Source organism: Oncorhynchus clarkii, unplaced genomic scaffold (genome assembly GCF_045791955.1).
Source record: "Oncorhynchus clarkii lewisi isolate Uvic-CL-2024 unplaced genomic scaffold, UVic_Ocla_1.0 unplaced_contig_12682_pilon_pilon, whole genome shotgun sequence".
NCBI lineage: Eukaryota > Metazoa > Chordata > Actinopteri > Salmoniformes > Salmonidae > Oncorhynchus > Oncorhynchus clarkii.
The window spans coordinates 148,099-164,276 of record NW_027258053.1 but is presented as its reverse complement, the minus strand read 5'-3'; the positions used below and the strand labels follow the sequence as shown (position 1 = coordinate 164,276).

Genomic DNA, 16,178 nt, shown 5'->3' with positions numbered 1-16,178 from the left:
GGCGGAGCTTCCTGCCATCCAGGACCTGAAAACCAGGCGGTGTCAGAGGAAGGTCACCCAAGTCGTAGACTGTTCTCTCTGCTACCACACGGCAAACGGTACCAATGTCTGGAAGCAACAGGACTCTGAACAGCTTCTATCCCCAAACCATAAGACTGCTAAACAAGACTCACACACACACACTGGACTCTACCCACATGCTCACACACACAGCTCACACCTCAACACACACTTTCACCACATATGCTGCTACCACCGTCTATTATCTATCCTGTTTTGCCTAGTCATTTTGCCCCTATCTAAATGTTCATATCTACCTCATACCTCTGCACATCAACTCAGTACTGGTACTTCCTGTATACAGCCATGTTATTACCTGGTACTTCCTGTATACAGCCGTGTTATTACCTGGTACTTCCTGTATACAGCCGTGTTATTACCTGGTACTTCCTGTATACAGCCGTGTTATTACCTGGTACTTCCTGTATACAGCCGTGTTATTACCTGGTACTTCCTGTATACAGCCGTGTTATTACCTGGTACTTCTTGTATACAGCCGTGTTATTACCTGGTACTTCCTGTATACAGCCGTGTTATTACCTGGTACTTCCTGTATACAGCCGTGTTATTACCTGGTACTTCCTGTATACAGCCGTGTTATTACCTGGTACTTCCTGTATATAGCCGTGTTATTACCTGGTACTTCCTGTATATAGCCGTGTTATTACCTGGCACTTCCTGTATATAGCCATGTTATTACCTGGTACTTCCTGTATATAGCCGTGTTATTACCTGGTACTTCCTGTATATAGCCATGTTATTACCTGGTACTTCCTGTATATAGCCATGTTATTACCTGGCACTTCCTGTATATAGCCATGGTATCTTTACTCACTGTGTATTTTTGCCTCGTGTCACGGTCTACATGTATGTTTAACTCTGCGTTGTTGGTAAAGGGCCCGTCTGGAAGCATTTCACTGTTAGTCTACACCTGTTGTTTACGAAGCATGTGACAAATTACATTTGATTTGAGGTGATGAAGTACTACAGATGCTTTTCAAAACTGGTTGAACGGCCATTTTTACCCTGTAGGCACCTGCAACTTACTACAAGTAGGATAATTACACTGTAGGCACCTGCAACTTACAACAAGTAGGATAAATTACACTGTAGGCACCTGCAACTTACAACAAGTAGGATAAATTACACTGTAGGCACCTGCAACTTACAACAAGTAGGATAAATTACACCGTAGGCACCTGCAACTTACAACAAGTAGGATAAATTACACTGTAGGCACCTGCAACTTACAACAAGTAGGATAAATTACACTGTAGGCACCTGCAACTTACAACAAGTAGGATAAATTACACCGTAGGCACCTGCAACTTACAACAAGTAGGATAAATTACACTGTAGGCACCTGCAACTTACAACAAGTAGGATAAATTACACTGTAGGCACCTGCAACTTACAACAAGTAGGATAAATTACACTTGCCGAGAATTACTTGCCTCCAACCAAAGTAATTAGAATTTTGAATAATTTGGTCCAGACCATTTTTTAGTTGGAAGTGAAAAATCTTCATAAAATGTTTTTTTTTAATTTAACCTTTATTTAACTTGGCAAGTCAGTTAAGAACACGTTCTCTTTTTTTTACCATGACGGCCTACCCCAGCCAAACACGGACGACGCTGGGCCAATTGTGCGCCGCCCTATGGGACTCCCAAATCACAACCGGATGTTATACAACCTGGATTTCGAACCAGGGAATGTAGTGACGCCTCTTGCACTGAGATGCAGTACCTTAGACCGCTGCACCGTTCGGGAGCCCCGAATTTCAGTTTAGGTCACATTTTTTGGGGGTCCTGTGCCAGTTGTAAATCCAACAAATAAACATGTGAACACCATTCGATTGGTGAATTTTGACATATGTTAGAAGAAATAGTGAATTGTGTAATGATATTAATATATTTGACTGCAACTGAATGGACTGACTTCCATAGAACCTGAAGCCCTCTAGTGGTGAATTTAGGAATTACACTGACACCCACTTAATTGACCATCAAACGCAACAGTTTAACCTCTCTTTCTGGCCATTATATCTGCTAACAAAGGTGCAGAGAGGAACCCACAGGGGGGATAGGAGGAACCCACAGGGGGGGATAGGAGGAACCCACAGGGGGGGATAGGAGGAACCCACAGGGGGGGATAGGAGGAACCCACAGGGGGGGATAGGAGGAACCCACAGGGGGGGATAGGAGGAACCCACAGGGGGGATAGGAGGAACCCACAGGGGGGATATGAGGAACCCACAGGGGGGGATAGGAGGAACCCACAGGGGGGATAGCAGTGAAGAGTTGTATCTTTCTCTCTACATTGCTGGAAAAGGGAAGCTTTAAAGTAAGCATTTCAAAGCTCGTCTAAACCTGCCTGTTGTTTACCAAAGCAGGTGACAAATAAAAATGCATTCATTTATTTATGTTTTTAAACTGAACCTGGCAGAGTGGAAGCAGAACAGAAACCACTTTTAGGATGTGTACCAAAACAGCACCCTATTCCCTATATAGTGCACTACTTTCTACCAGGGCTCATAGGACTCTGGTCTAAAGTAGAGCACTATATAGGGAATAGGGTGCCATTTGGGACACACCCTCAGACTTAACGCCTCTTCACATGCGGCCACAGAACTAACCAGACCACCTGGTGTGTGGGCACCGGGTCACTGTTTTTCTTTACAGCAGAATAGGCTACATCTGGCTGGGGGGGGTGGGGGGGGTCATACTTTCCTGAAAGCAATCGTCTCCAGCACTGGGAAAGACTTGACTTTCAATTCTAGAGCGCAGTGTGTTCTGGAGTGTGTCTGTCCAGGGCGTGATTGCTCTGCTCGGTCCACTAGTGACTGTCTGTTTAACCTGTAATTGTGTTCACCGTGGGACTGGGCTTGGGCCTTGGCTGACATAGGATAGTGGCCCTTTGAGGAACACACAGATCACCACATACCCAGTGTTACCAGAGGCAATACATACAACACTATTCCTTGGCTGTTTCATTGCTAAAGTTGTTTTTGTTTTTTTTTACTATTTTTGAACATTTGAATTAAGTGCAATAAGTTGTATTAGACTCGCCTAGCCCCCGCTCCCTCGCCTAGCCCCCGCTCCCTCGCCTAGCCCCCGCTCCCTCGCCTAGCCCCCGCTCCCTCGCCTAGCCCCAGCTCCCTCGCCTAGCCCCCGCTCCCTCGCCTAGCCCCCGCTCCCTCGCCTAGCCCCCGCTCCCTCGCCTAGCCCCCGCTCCCTCGCCTAGCCCCCGCTCCCTCGCCTAGCCCCCGCTCCCTCGCCTAGCCCCCGCTCCCTCGCCTAGCCCCCGCTCCCTCGCCTAGCCCCAACTCCCTCGCCTAGCCCCGCTCCCTCGCCTAGCCCCCACTCCCTCGCCTAGCCCCCCTCCCTCGCCTAGCCCCGCTCCCTCGCCTAGCCCCAACTCCCTCGCCTAGCCCCAACTCCCTCGCCTAGCCCCCACTCCCTCGCCTAGCCCCAACTCCCTCGCCTAGCCCCATCTCCCTCGCCTAGCCCCAACTCCCTCGCCTAGCCCCAACTCCCTCGCCTAGCCCCAACTCCCTCGCCTAGCCCCCGCTCCCTCGCCTAGCCCCCGCTCCCTCGCCTAGCCCCCGCTCCCTCGCCTAGCCCCAGCTCCCTCGCCTAGCCCCCGCTCCCTCGCCTAGCCCCCGCTCCCTCGCCTAGCCCCCGCTCCCTCGCCTAGCCCCCGCTCCCTCGCCTAGCCCCCGCTCCCTCGCCTAGCCCCCGCTCCCTCGCCTAGCCCCCGCTCCCTCGCCTAGCCCCCGCTCCCTCGCCTAGCCCCAACTCCCTCGCCTAGCCCCGCTCCCTCGCCTAGCCCCCACTCCCTCGCCTAGCCCCCCTCCCTCGCCTAGCCCCGCTCCCTCGCCTAGCCCCAACTCCCTCGCCTAGCCCCAACTCCCTCGCCTAGCCCCAACTCCCTCGCCTAGCCCCAACTCCCTCGCCTAGCCCCAACTCCCTCGCCTAGCCCCAACTCCCTCGCCTAGCCCCAACTCCCTCGCCTAGCCCCAACTCCCTCGCCTAGCCCCAACTCCCTCGCCTAGCCCCAACTCCCTCGCCTAGCCCCCACTCCCTCGCCTAGCCCCCATTCCCTCGCCTAGCCCCAACTCCCTCGCCTAGCCCCGCTCCCTCGCCTAGCCCCCACTCCCTCGCCTAGCCCCAACTCCCTCGCCTAGCCCCAACTCCCTCGCCTAGCCCCGCTCCCTCACCTAGCCCCAACTCCCTCGCCTAGCCCCGCTCCCTCACCTAGCCCCAACTCCCTCGCCTAGCCCCGCTCCCTCACTAGCCCCAACTCCCTCGCCTAGCCCCGCTCCCTCACCTAGCCCCAACTCCCTCACCTAGCCCCAACTCCCTCGCCTAGCCCCGCTCCCTCACCTAGCCCCCGCTCCCTCGCCTAGCCCCAACTGCCTCGCCTAGCCCAACTCCCTCACCTAGCCCAACTCCCTCACCTAGCCCAACTTTCTAGCCCCGCTCCCTCCCCTAGCCCCGCTCCCTCGCCTAGCCCCGCTCCCTCGCCTAGCCCAACTCACTCACCTAGCCCAACTCACTCACCTAGCCCCAACTCACTCACCTAGCCCCGCTCCCTCGCCTAGCCCCGCTCCCTCACCTAGCCCCGCTCCCTCACCTAGCCCCAACTCCCTCGCCTAGCCCCGCTCCCTCACCTAGCCCCAACTCCCTCGCCTAGCCCCAACTCCCTCGCCTAGCCCCAACTCCCTCGCCTAGCCCCGCTCCCTCGCCTAGCCCCGCTCCCTCGCCTAGCCCCAGCTCCCTCGCCTAGCCCCGCTCCCTCGCCTAGCCCCAACTCCCTCGCCTAGCCCCGCTCCCTCGCCTAGCCCCGCTCCCTCGCCTAGCTCCGCTCCCTCGCCTAGCCCCAACTCCCTCGCCTAGCCCCAACTCCCTCGCCTAGCCCCGCTCCCTCACCTAGCCCCAACTCCCTCGCCTAGCCCCGCTCCATCACCTAGCCCCCGCTCCCTCGCCTAGCCCCAACTCCCTCACCTAGCCCCGCTCCCTCGCCTAGCCCCGCTCCATCACCTAGCCCCCGCTCCCTCGCCTAGCCCCAACTCCCTCACCTAGCCCCGCTCCCTCGCCTAGCCCCGCTCCCTCACCTAGCCCCGCTCCCTCACCTAGCCCCAACTCCCTCACCTAGCCCAACTCCCTCACCTAGCCCCAACTCCCTCACCTAGCCCCAACTCCCTCGCCTAGCCCCGCTCCCTCGCCTAGCCCCGCTCCCTCGCCTAGTACTGTCTGGTCTACGTACTCTGTCAGCAGCATGTATCTCAACATGTATATGTACTGTCTGGTCTACGTACTCTGTCAGCAGCATGTATCTCAACATGTATATGTACTGTCTGGTCTACGTACTCTGTCAGCAGCATGTATCTCAACATGTATATGTACTGTCTGGTCTACGTACTCTGTCAGCAGCATATATATGTACTGTCTGGTCTACGTACTCTGTCAGCAGCATGTACATGTACTGTCTGGTCTACGTACTCTGTCAGCAGCAGGTATTTCCTGAGACAGTCCAGGAAGACTTCACTACCTCCCTGGTGAAAGTGTAGGGCAGGCAGCTCAACCCCCATGTTGCAGTCTCTGAGGGTGAACACCAGGTAGGACCAGCCCTCCTCCTTCACCCTGACCGAGGCCAGGTCACTGAGACGGAAGAACAGCCGGGAACCCTTACTCTTCTCTGGGATGGGAGCGGGTTGAGGAGGAGCACCTGGAGAGAGAGGGAGAGGGGTTTAGAGACAGGATATACACAGAAACACACAATGAGGTGAGGGAGGTGGAGAGAGGGGGGGGGTTTAGATACACAACACACGTACTCACACAATGAGGTAGGGGTGAGAGAGAGGGGGAGAGATGGAGAGAGAGAGGGGGGGGGGTTTAGATACACAACACATGTCCTCACACAATGAGGTGGGGGTGAGAGAGGGGGAGAGAGAGGGGGGGTTTAGATACACAACACATGTACTCACACAATGAGGTAGGGGTGAGAGGGGGAGAAATGGAGAGAGAGAGAGGGGGGGGGGGGGGGTTTAGATACACAACACTACACATTTACTCACACACAAATTAAGAGTATGTGCGTGTATTCTCGCTAGGGGTTTTCCTAATGCAGAGAGACAAGCAGCACAACGTTCATGCCACACTTCATCTATAGTTGTATAGATCCATGTGTAATGCTTTTTAATTTGACTCGCTTGACATTTAAATGTCTGCAGAGCAGGAAGTAGCAGGAGGCCTGATTAATCCCCCAAGGGCCTGCTGGAGAAGATTGATCGTACTGTGGGAAAAGTGAAGCAATTAGTCTCCTCTCCTCCAACCAACTTAATCATGGTCGCTCTGCTAAAGCAGCTTCTGGACGTAAAGAGGGGAGGTGTTTTGGAATTCCAGCCAGAGAGGAGGGAAATATACTGTATATATGAGAGAGACCGCTGCACGCTTAACAAGGTTAAGTCTTGACAGGAAGAACCACAGAACGGCAAGGCCAAGAACAACAATTATGTTGCATTGTGGTTCCAGTGCCAGACATTGTGGTTCCAGTACCAGACATTGTGGTTCCAGTACTAGACATTGTGGTTCCAGTACTAGACATTGTGGTTCCAGTACTAGACATTGTGGTTCCAGTACTAGACATTGTGGTTCCAGTACCAGACATTGTGGTTCCAGTACCAGACATTGTGGTTCCAGTGCTAGACATTGTGGTTCCAGTGCTAGACATTGTGGTTCCAGTGCTAGACATTGTGGTTCCAGTGCTAGACATTGTGGTTCCAGTACTAGACATTGCGGTTCCCGTACTAGACATTGCGGTTCCCGTACTAGACATTGCGGTTCCAGTACAAGACTTTGACAGTTCAAAGAAACCGGACATATCTCATTGCAGTAGGCTCCAGGTAATGACAATATATCAGCTGGACAGGTAAGGAATAGTGACATTTGTCTCTCTATAGAGGAAGCATGATGATGCTAAAACATTGATATGTTCTCCATGACTTTCCCTGACTAAATAAAAAGGTCAAATCTGTTCTGCTGTGCTCTAGGGTGTTCTACGGGTGTTCTACGGGTGTTCTGCTGGTGCTCTAGGGTGTTCTGCTGTGCTCTAGGGTGTTCTGCTGTGCTCTAGGGTGTTCTGCTGTGCTCTAGGGTGTTCTGCTGTGCTCTAGGGTGTTCTGCTGTGCTCTAGGATGTTCTGCTGTGCTCTAGGGTGTTCTACGGGTGTTCTACGGGTGTTCTGCTGGTGCTCTAGGGTGTTCTGCTGTGCTCTAGGGTGTTCTGCTGTGTTCTAGGGTGTTCTGCTGTGCTCTAGGGTGTTCTGCTGTGCTCTAGGGTGTTCTGCTGTGCTCTAGGGTGTTCTGCTGTGTTCTAGGGTGTTCTGCAGTGCTCTAGGGTGTTCTGCAGTGCTCTAGGGTGTTCTGCTGTGTTCTAAGGTGTTCTGCTGTGTTCTAGGGTGTTCTCTTCCACTCACCTTCATTGTTGCTGGGTTTCTTCCTGAACTGAACAGTGTGAACCATGTCCCATTCTGTCTCATAGCCCAGATGGCGCTCCACCTGCCTGGTAGGCTTGTCTCCTGGGTCTTGGCTCGAACCCTGGTGCCGATGGCCCCATTCAAACACAGAGCTAGACTCCTGGGAGAGAGAATACAGGTATACTCAGACCCACCCATATACTGTACTATCTATATACAGTACACACACCTACCCATATGCTGTACTATCCACAGTACTGTTCAAAAGTTTGGGGTCATGTAGAAATGTCCTTGTTTTCCATGAAAACATACCTGAAATTAGTTGCAAATTGAATTGGAAATATAGTCAAGACATTGACAAGGTTATAAATAATGATTTTTAATTTAAATAATAATTGTGTCCTTCAAACTCTGCTTTTGTCAAAGAATCCTCCATTTGCAGCAATCACAGCCTTGCAAACCTTTGGCATTCTAGTTGTCAATTTGTTGAGGTAATCTGAAGAGATTTCACCCCATGCTTCCTGAAGCACCTCCCACCCGTTGGATTGGCTAGATGAGCACTTCTTACGGTCAAGATGCTCCCACAACAGATCAATAGGGTTGAGATCCAGTGACTGTGCTGGCCAATCCATTATAGACAGAATACCAGCTGACTGCTTCTTCCCTAAATAGTTATTACATAGTTTAGAGCTGTTCTTTGGGTCATTGTCCTGTTGTAGGAGGGAATTGGCTCCAAATAAGCGCCATCCACAGGGTATGGCATGGCGTTGCAACATGGAGTGATAGCCTTCCTTCTTCAAGATCCCTTTTACCCTGTACAAATCTCCCACATTACCACCACCAAAGCACCCCCAGACCATCACATTGCCTCCACCATGTTTGACAGATGGCGTCAAGCACTCCTCCCAGCATCTTTTCTGCATCTCATGAATGTTCTTCTTTGTGACACCTCAAACTCAGATTTGTCTGTCCATAACACTTTTTTTCTCCAAATCTTCATCTGTCCAGTGGCTGTGTTCTTTTGCCCATCTCAATCTTTTCTTTTTAAATTGGCCAGTCTGAGATATGGCTTTCTTTTTCGCAACTCTGCCTAGAAGGCCAGCATCCCGGAGTCGCCTCTTCACTGTTGACGTTGAGACTGGTGTTTTGCAGGTACTATTTAATGAAGCTGTCAGTTGAGGACATGTGAGGCATCGGTTTCTCAAACTAGACACAAATGTACTTGCCCTTTTGCTCAGTTGTGCACCGGGGCCTCCGTTTGCACTGTTCTGTGAAAAGGGGTTTTCTAATGATCAATTAGCCTTTTGAAAGTATAAACTTGGATTAGCTACATAATGTGCCATTGGAACACAGGAGTGATGGTTGCTGATAATGCTCCTCTGTACGCCTATGTAGATATTCCATTAAAAATCTGCTGTTTTTCAGAAATGTCTAAGTGACCCCAAAATGTTGTACTATCTATATACAGTACATAGTTCTGGCTGGGTAGGTGGCTGGCTGGCTAGGTGGCTGGCTGGGTAGGTGGCTGGCTGGCTGTGTAGGTGGCTGGCTGTGTAGGTGGCTGGCTGGCTGGGTAGGTAGTGGTACAGATAAATACAGAAAAGGCTGGAAATACTATGAGAGAGACTATTCAAATTAAACCGGGATGAGAACCACAGAGAACCAAACTGACAGACATCTGTCCTGAGTGGCTGGTAGAGAGAGGAGAGTAAGTTTCCATGAAGAGATGAGCTAGCTATGTGTTTTCATCACGACCGGGATGAGAACCACAGAGAACCAAACTGACAGACATCTGTCCTGAGTGGCTGGTAGAGAGAGAAGAGTTAGTTTCCATGAAGAGATGAGCTAGCTATGTGTTTTCATCACGACCGGGATGAGAACCACAGAGAACCAAACTGACAGACATCTGTCCTGAGTGGCTGGTAGAGAGAGAAGAGTTAGTTTCCATGAAGAGATGAGCTAGCTATGTGTTTTCATCACGACCGGGATGAGAACCACAGAGAACCAAACTGACAGACATCTGTCCTGAGTGGCTGGTAGAGAGAGGAGAGTTAGTTTCCATGAAGAGATGAGCTAGCTATGTGTTTTCATCACGACCGGGATGAGAACCACAGAGAACCAAACTGACAGACATCTGTCCTGAGTGGCTGGTAGAGAGAGGAGAGTTAGTTTCCATGAAGAGATGAGCTAGCTATGTGTTTTCATCACGACCGGGATGAGAACCACAGAGAACCAAACTGACAGACATCTGTCCTGAGTGGCTGGTAGAGAGAGAAGAGTTAGTTTCCATGAAGAGATGAGCTAGCTATGTGTTTTCATCACGACCGGGATGAGAACCACAGAGAACCAAACTGACAGACATCTGTCCTGAGTGGCTGGTAGAGAGAGGAGAGTTAGTTTCCATGAAGAGATGAGCTAGCTATGTGTTTTCATCACGACCGGGATGAGAACCACAGAGAACCAAACTGACAGACATCTGTCCTGAGTGGCTGGTAGAGAGAGGAGAGTTAGTTTCCATGAAGAGATGAGCTAGCTATGTGTTTTCATCACGACCGGGATGAGAACCACAGAGAACCAAACTGACAGACATCTGTCCTGAGTGGCTGGTAGAGAGAGGAGAGTTAGTTTCCATGAAGAGATGAGCTAGCTATGTGTTTTCATCACGACCGGGATGAGAACCACAGAGAACCAAACTGACAGACATCTGTCCTGAGTGGCTGGTAGAGAGAGGAGAGTTAGTTTCCATGAAGAGATGAGCTAGCTATGTGTTTTCATCACGACCGGGATGAGAACCACAGAGAACCAAACTGACAGACATCTGTCCTGAGTGGCTGGTAGAGAGAGGAGAGTTAGTTTCCATGAAGAGATGAGCTAGCTATGTGTTTTCATCACGACCGGGATGAGAACCACAGAGAACCAAACTGACAGACATCTGTCCTGAGTGGCTGGTAGAGAGAGGAGAGTTAGTTTCCATGAAGAGATGAGCTAGCTATGTGTTTTCATCACGACCGGGATGAGAACCACAGAGAACCAAACTGACAGACATCTGTCCTGAGTGGCTGGTAGAGAGAGGAGAGTTAGTTTCCATGAAGAGATGAGCTAGCTATGTGTTTTCATCACGACCGGGATGAGAACCACAGAGAACCAAACTGACAGACATCTGTCCTGAGTGGCTGGTAGAGAGAGGAGAGTTAGTTTCCATGAAGAGATGAGCTAGCTATGTGTTTTCATCACGACCGGGATGAGAACCACAGAGAACCAAACTGACAGACATCTGTCCTGAGTGGCTGGTAGAGAGAGGAGAGTAAGTTTCCATGAAGAGATGAGCTAGCTATGTGTTTTCATCACGACCGGGATGAGAACCACAGAGAACCAAACTGACAGACATCTGTCCTGAGTGGCTGGTAGAGAGAGGAGAGTTAGTTTCCATGAAGAGATGAGCTAGCTGTGTTTTCATCACGACCGGGATGAGAACCACAGAGAACCAAACTGACAGACATCTGTCCTGAGTGGCTGGTAGAGAGAGGAGAGTTAGTTTCCATGAAGAGATGAGCTAGCTATGTGTTTTCATCACGCCCGGGATGAGAACCACAGAGAACCAAACTGACAGACATCTGTCCTGAGTGGCTGGTAGAGAGAGGAGAGTTAGTTTCCATGAAGAGATGAGCTAGCTATGTGTTTTCATCACGACCGGGATGAGAACCACAGAGAACCAAACTGACAGACATCTGTCCTGAGTGGCTGGTAGAGAGAGGAGAGTTAGTTTCCATGAAGAGATGAGCTAGCTATGTGTTTTCATCACGACCGGGATGAGAACCATTTTAGATTCAGGAATCAGGATATACTTCTGGGCTTCGGTTTCCTGTTGCATCTCCGCTCTCAAGGGTTTTTATTTCAGTCAAGAGTTCACTAGAACATCTGTACTCTAGTGCAGCAGAGAAACAGAGACAGGAAACATGAAGCGATGCTGCTGTCACATGACCAAGGTGATTGGAGCCAGACTGTGGTTTGACAGTCATCGTCGAGCTCTCAAGACAACCGATGTGTCACCATGGATACAGCCAAGCCGACATGTAAAAATGTGGAGTGTTGTCATCATAATGCTGACTAAATGTTCCCTTTAAGCTGCGCGGACACCGTGCTGCGTGTGTTTTTTTCCCCCAAAGGTCTCATGAAATGTAGGTCTACACTGAACACCACACATTGGCTGCTACTGTAGGCTGACTGATAGAACAGCTATTTCCATGTTAAACAAATTGCACTGTCTGTCTGTATTATCAGCACCAGACAACAGTTGTGGCCAAACGCCAATTAGCAGTTTTTCTATATGAATCTACCAGTAAGATTGATAAGAGTAATCTTGTTAGTATTTTAATATATGCACATGTGTACACTTTGTTTATGATGACCTGAAACATGGAATATTACATCAAAAAGATATGTAAATAAAGTCTAACCTTGGCAGCACACAGCATGGCAGAGTGGTCAACATCTTCCACGGGTTTATATTCCAGCACTATGTCTCCATCCTGGTAGAAATGACGAGAAGGAATGTTCAGTCTGATCTGTGGACATCATAACAGGGAAGGATACATCTCATTCTGTTGTTCCATATTGACATACCTGGTCCAGGACACGCAGGGATCCCGAAGTCAGAGAATCCTGCTCCTCACCCCTTTCTGAGTTGGTGTGTATAAAAACTCCATCATGCTCATATAGAACCTGAGAGAGAAAGAGGGAAAAGCATTCAGAGATGAATACAACTCATGTTATGTTGTTGTTGGAGACTTGGTAAACAAATAGGCCTAATGTACCTAGCTAGCTAACTTCATCCAAATCAAGTGCTATTTCCATGTGATAATGTAATGGGGTACATTTGCTGCATTGTTTATAATTTTGCTCTTTGAACATTGACCAATTTCACATTCTTTCACCTTTCTACCTTTTCAGAAATGTGATGTTGTGGCTAACTAGGTAGCTGGCTCAACCAACTTCCTGACAACTTGTAAACTGTTTTGCATGTTTGTGTTGGTGGTCGTTAGTAACGTTACAACAAGTTAGCTCGACTTGTCACTATGAAAGCTAACAACATGAGCCTGTTGGTATTCTGGAAGTCGACAGGTTCAACATTTTACAAGTAACTTCTTATGACCGAAAACCACTTTGTTTCACCTGAATCTGCACTACTCTGCCAACTGGACAGGCGACTTCTACTAACTAACGTTATGTTAGCTGTCAAGTGTCGACAATGTTTTTGTTCAACTTCTAGCCAACTGCTTTCGGTTAAACTATTTACAAAACCTCACAGACAACATGATCCGTTGACAATGCGAACAAAACAAAGCATATATATAATTTTTTTTTAAACTAAATGCCACAAATCTGTTTTCTCAGCACCTTGAAGCTCGCTGAAGTCGCCATGTCGCCTGTCTCAGCTGACGACGACGTAGTAGGACAGCTCACGCGTTTCCAGTTGTTTTGGGAGGGGAGGGCAGAACAAATAACTACATACTCGTCAATGTGTGTTGCTGATTTTTGACACATTCATTCTAAACCAACGACGCAAATAACGAGATCATTGAAAAAGTTGAGTGTATCTCGCATACAACAGAGATTATTAATTGAACTGTTATTTGTTCAAGCTTCCACTTCCGCAAACATTCGCCAGGGAACATTGGCGTTAACAGGGGTGTAGTCATTATCCCGATTCTGTTGCAAAACGTTTCGTAAACGGAACGAAACGGGGCGGGACCTACCTTAATCTGTCCAATAGAATCTCTCGTTTTTTTTGGAACTGTTTGGACTAATGATTGCACCCAGCAGTAGAAGTGGGAGGTGGCACCTTTGGACTTTGTTGTTTAGTGTTTAATTCGCGGCTTTTATTCCAGACAAAGGTTGTAAAACCCTGTACATATTCAGTCAAATAAGAATTTGTTCTTAACTGACTTGCCTAGTTAAATAAAGGTTAAAAAAATATAAAAATAAAAAAATCATCAAATCAAATTGTATTTGTCACATGTACCGAGTACAACAGGTGAAGTAGACCTTACAGTGAAATGCTTATTTTACAAGCCCTTAACAAACAATGCAGTTTCATGAAAAATAAGTGTTAAGAATTTCTTACTAAAATTAATTAACTGAAGTAAAAAAATAAATAAATAAGAAAATAGAAAAATAACAAATGATTAAAGAGCAACAATAAGATAACTAGCGAGGCTATGTACAGGGGGTACCGGTCAAAGACTGGTGGCATACCTTAAGCGAGCAGGTGATAAAATCAACTCTCTCTCTCTTCAATTCAAAGGGCTTCATTGGCATGGGAAGCATGTTTACATTGTCAAAGCAAGTGAAATAGATAATAAACAAAAGTGAAATAGACACTAATAAACAACAAAAGTTTAAAAGGAATTAGAGACATTTCAAATGTCATATTATGTATATATACAGTGTTGTAACGGTGTGCAAATAGTTAAAGGCTGGGTTTCTGTACAGCACTTTGAGATATCAGCTGATGTACGAAGGGCTATATAAATACATTTGATTTGATTTGAATATGTGGCCTGTCGTACGGTAATTTGGTAAAAAGCCAATTTGACATTTGCTCAGTTCATTGTTTTCACTGAGGAAATGTAGGAGTCTGCTGTTAATGATAATGCAGAGAATTTTCCCAAGGTTCCTGTTGACACATATAGGTAGTTATTGGGGTCGGATTTGTCTCCACTTTTGTGGATTGGGGTGATAAGTTTTAGGGAAGATGCCAGAGCTGAGGATGATGTTAAAGAGTTTAAATATAGCGAAGTGAAATTTGTTGTCTGTATAATTAATAATTGAATGTATTATACCATCAACACCACAGGCCTGTTAGGGTTGGAGGGTTGTATTGTGTCCTGTAGTTCATTCAATGTAATTGGAGAATTCAGTGGGTTCTGCTAGTCTTTAATAGCTGACTAATATTTTCTATTGTTCATGTATGTGTTTTTGCTGTTTGTTCTTTGTTATAAAATAAATATATGTTTTGAAGTGGTTTACCCATACATCTCCATTTTGATAGATAACAATTTGTGTTTTCCAATTTTCCCAGAAGTGGTTAGAGTCTATGGATTCTTCAATTACATTGAGCTGATTTCTGACATGCTGTTCCTTCTTTCTCCGTAGTGTATTTCTGTATTGTTTTAGTGATTCACTATAGTGAAGGCGTAGACTCAGGTTTTCTGGGTCTCTGTGTTTTTGGTTAGACATGTTCCTCAATTTATTTCTTAGGATTTTGCACTTTTCATCAAACCATTTGTCATTGTTGTTCATTTTCTTAGGTTGTCTGGTTGAAATGTTTAGATTTGATAGTGAAGCTATTTAGGCTTTCTACTGCCAAGTTTACACCTTCGCTACTGCAGTGAAACGTTTTGTCCAGAAAGTTGTCTAGAAGGGATTGAATTTGTTGTGATTAATTACTTTCTGGTCGGTTTCTACACTACTTTCCCTTCATCTATAACATTCCTAAAATGTATGCAGTTTATTCAGCTTGATGCCTCATGATTGAATATTGCTCTGTTCAAATAGAATGTGATTTTGCTGTGATCTGATAGGGGTGTCAGTGGGTTTTCTCTTTCTCCTCTCTCTCTCTTTCTAATGTATAATTTAGTGCATCTTGTTCTCACTTAATAGCAAATTAAAGCTGGAATTGCTCCATTTACAGACCAGCTCACACATGTACCTCTTCTTGCTCCTGTAAGACCTCTTTGTCTTCACAGAAGAGAGAGAGAAGAGGGAGAAATAGTGTGAGAGTTAGAGAGAGAGACAGAGAGAGACAGAGAGACACAGAGAGAGAGAGAGAGAGAGAGAGAAGGAGAAGGTGTCTCTGGGATGGATGAGGCTAATATTTCAGGAGACAGAAAGGGTATCTGGAATGGATGAGGCTAATATTTCAGGAGACAGAAGGGGTATCTGGGATGGATGAGGCTAATATTTCAGGAGAGACAGAGGGAGAAGGAGTCTCTGGGATGGATGAGGCTAATATTTCAGGAGACAGAAGGGGTATCTGGGATGGATGAGGCTAATATTTCAGGAGAGACAGAGGGAGAAGGAGTCTCTGGGATGGATGAGGCTAATATTTTAGGAGAGACAGAGGGAGAAGGAGTCTCTGGGATGGATGAGGCTAATATTTCAGGAGAGACAGGAGGAGAAGGAGTCTCTGGGATGGATGAGGCTAATATTTCAGGAGAGAAGGAGAAGGTGTCTCTGGGATGGATGAGGCTAATATTTCAGGAGACAGAAAGGGTATCTGGGATGGATGAGGCTAATATTCCAGGAGAGACAGAAGGTGTCTCTGGGATGGATGAGGCTAATATTTCAGGAGAGACAGAAGGTGTCTCTGGGATAGATGAGGCTAATATTTCAGGAGAGAAGGAGAAGGGGTATCTGGGACGGCCCCTGGATGAGTCTGAAGGGAAGTGTGTATCACTTTCTCATAAACTGTTCTAACTCACCACTCAGTCTGTTCCCACTGGAGGCTACAGCAGTCAGTAATAATGCTCTAAGTTCAAGTACACACACTCTGAAGAACCGCTTGGTCTCTGGTTCACTCAACCACAAACATGATGATGACTCCCACAGTTAGACAGAGTGTGAGTGCAGTTTCGTGT

The 16,178-nt window shown here is 47.7% G+C and overlaps 1 protein-coding gene across 1 annotated transcript; it reads right to left on the bottom strand.

Annotated features, from left to right (window-relative positions):
- Positions 1-5,564: 5,564 nt before the first annotated feature.
- On the bottom strand, positions 5,565-12,960 carry LOC139394658 (TBC1 domain family member 15-like; the record flags this gene model as incomplete). The annotated part of the gene is made up of 5 exons (XM_071142760.1): positions 12,937-12,960; positions 12,163-12,261; positions 11,997-12,068; positions 7,540-7,699; positions 5,565-5,790 (listed from the first exon to the last, which is right to left on the bottom strand). Coding segments are annotated over exons 1-5 (581 nt in total), but the record flags the coding sequence as incomplete, so codon positions are not given.
- Positions 12,961-16,178: the final 3,218 nt, after the last annotated feature.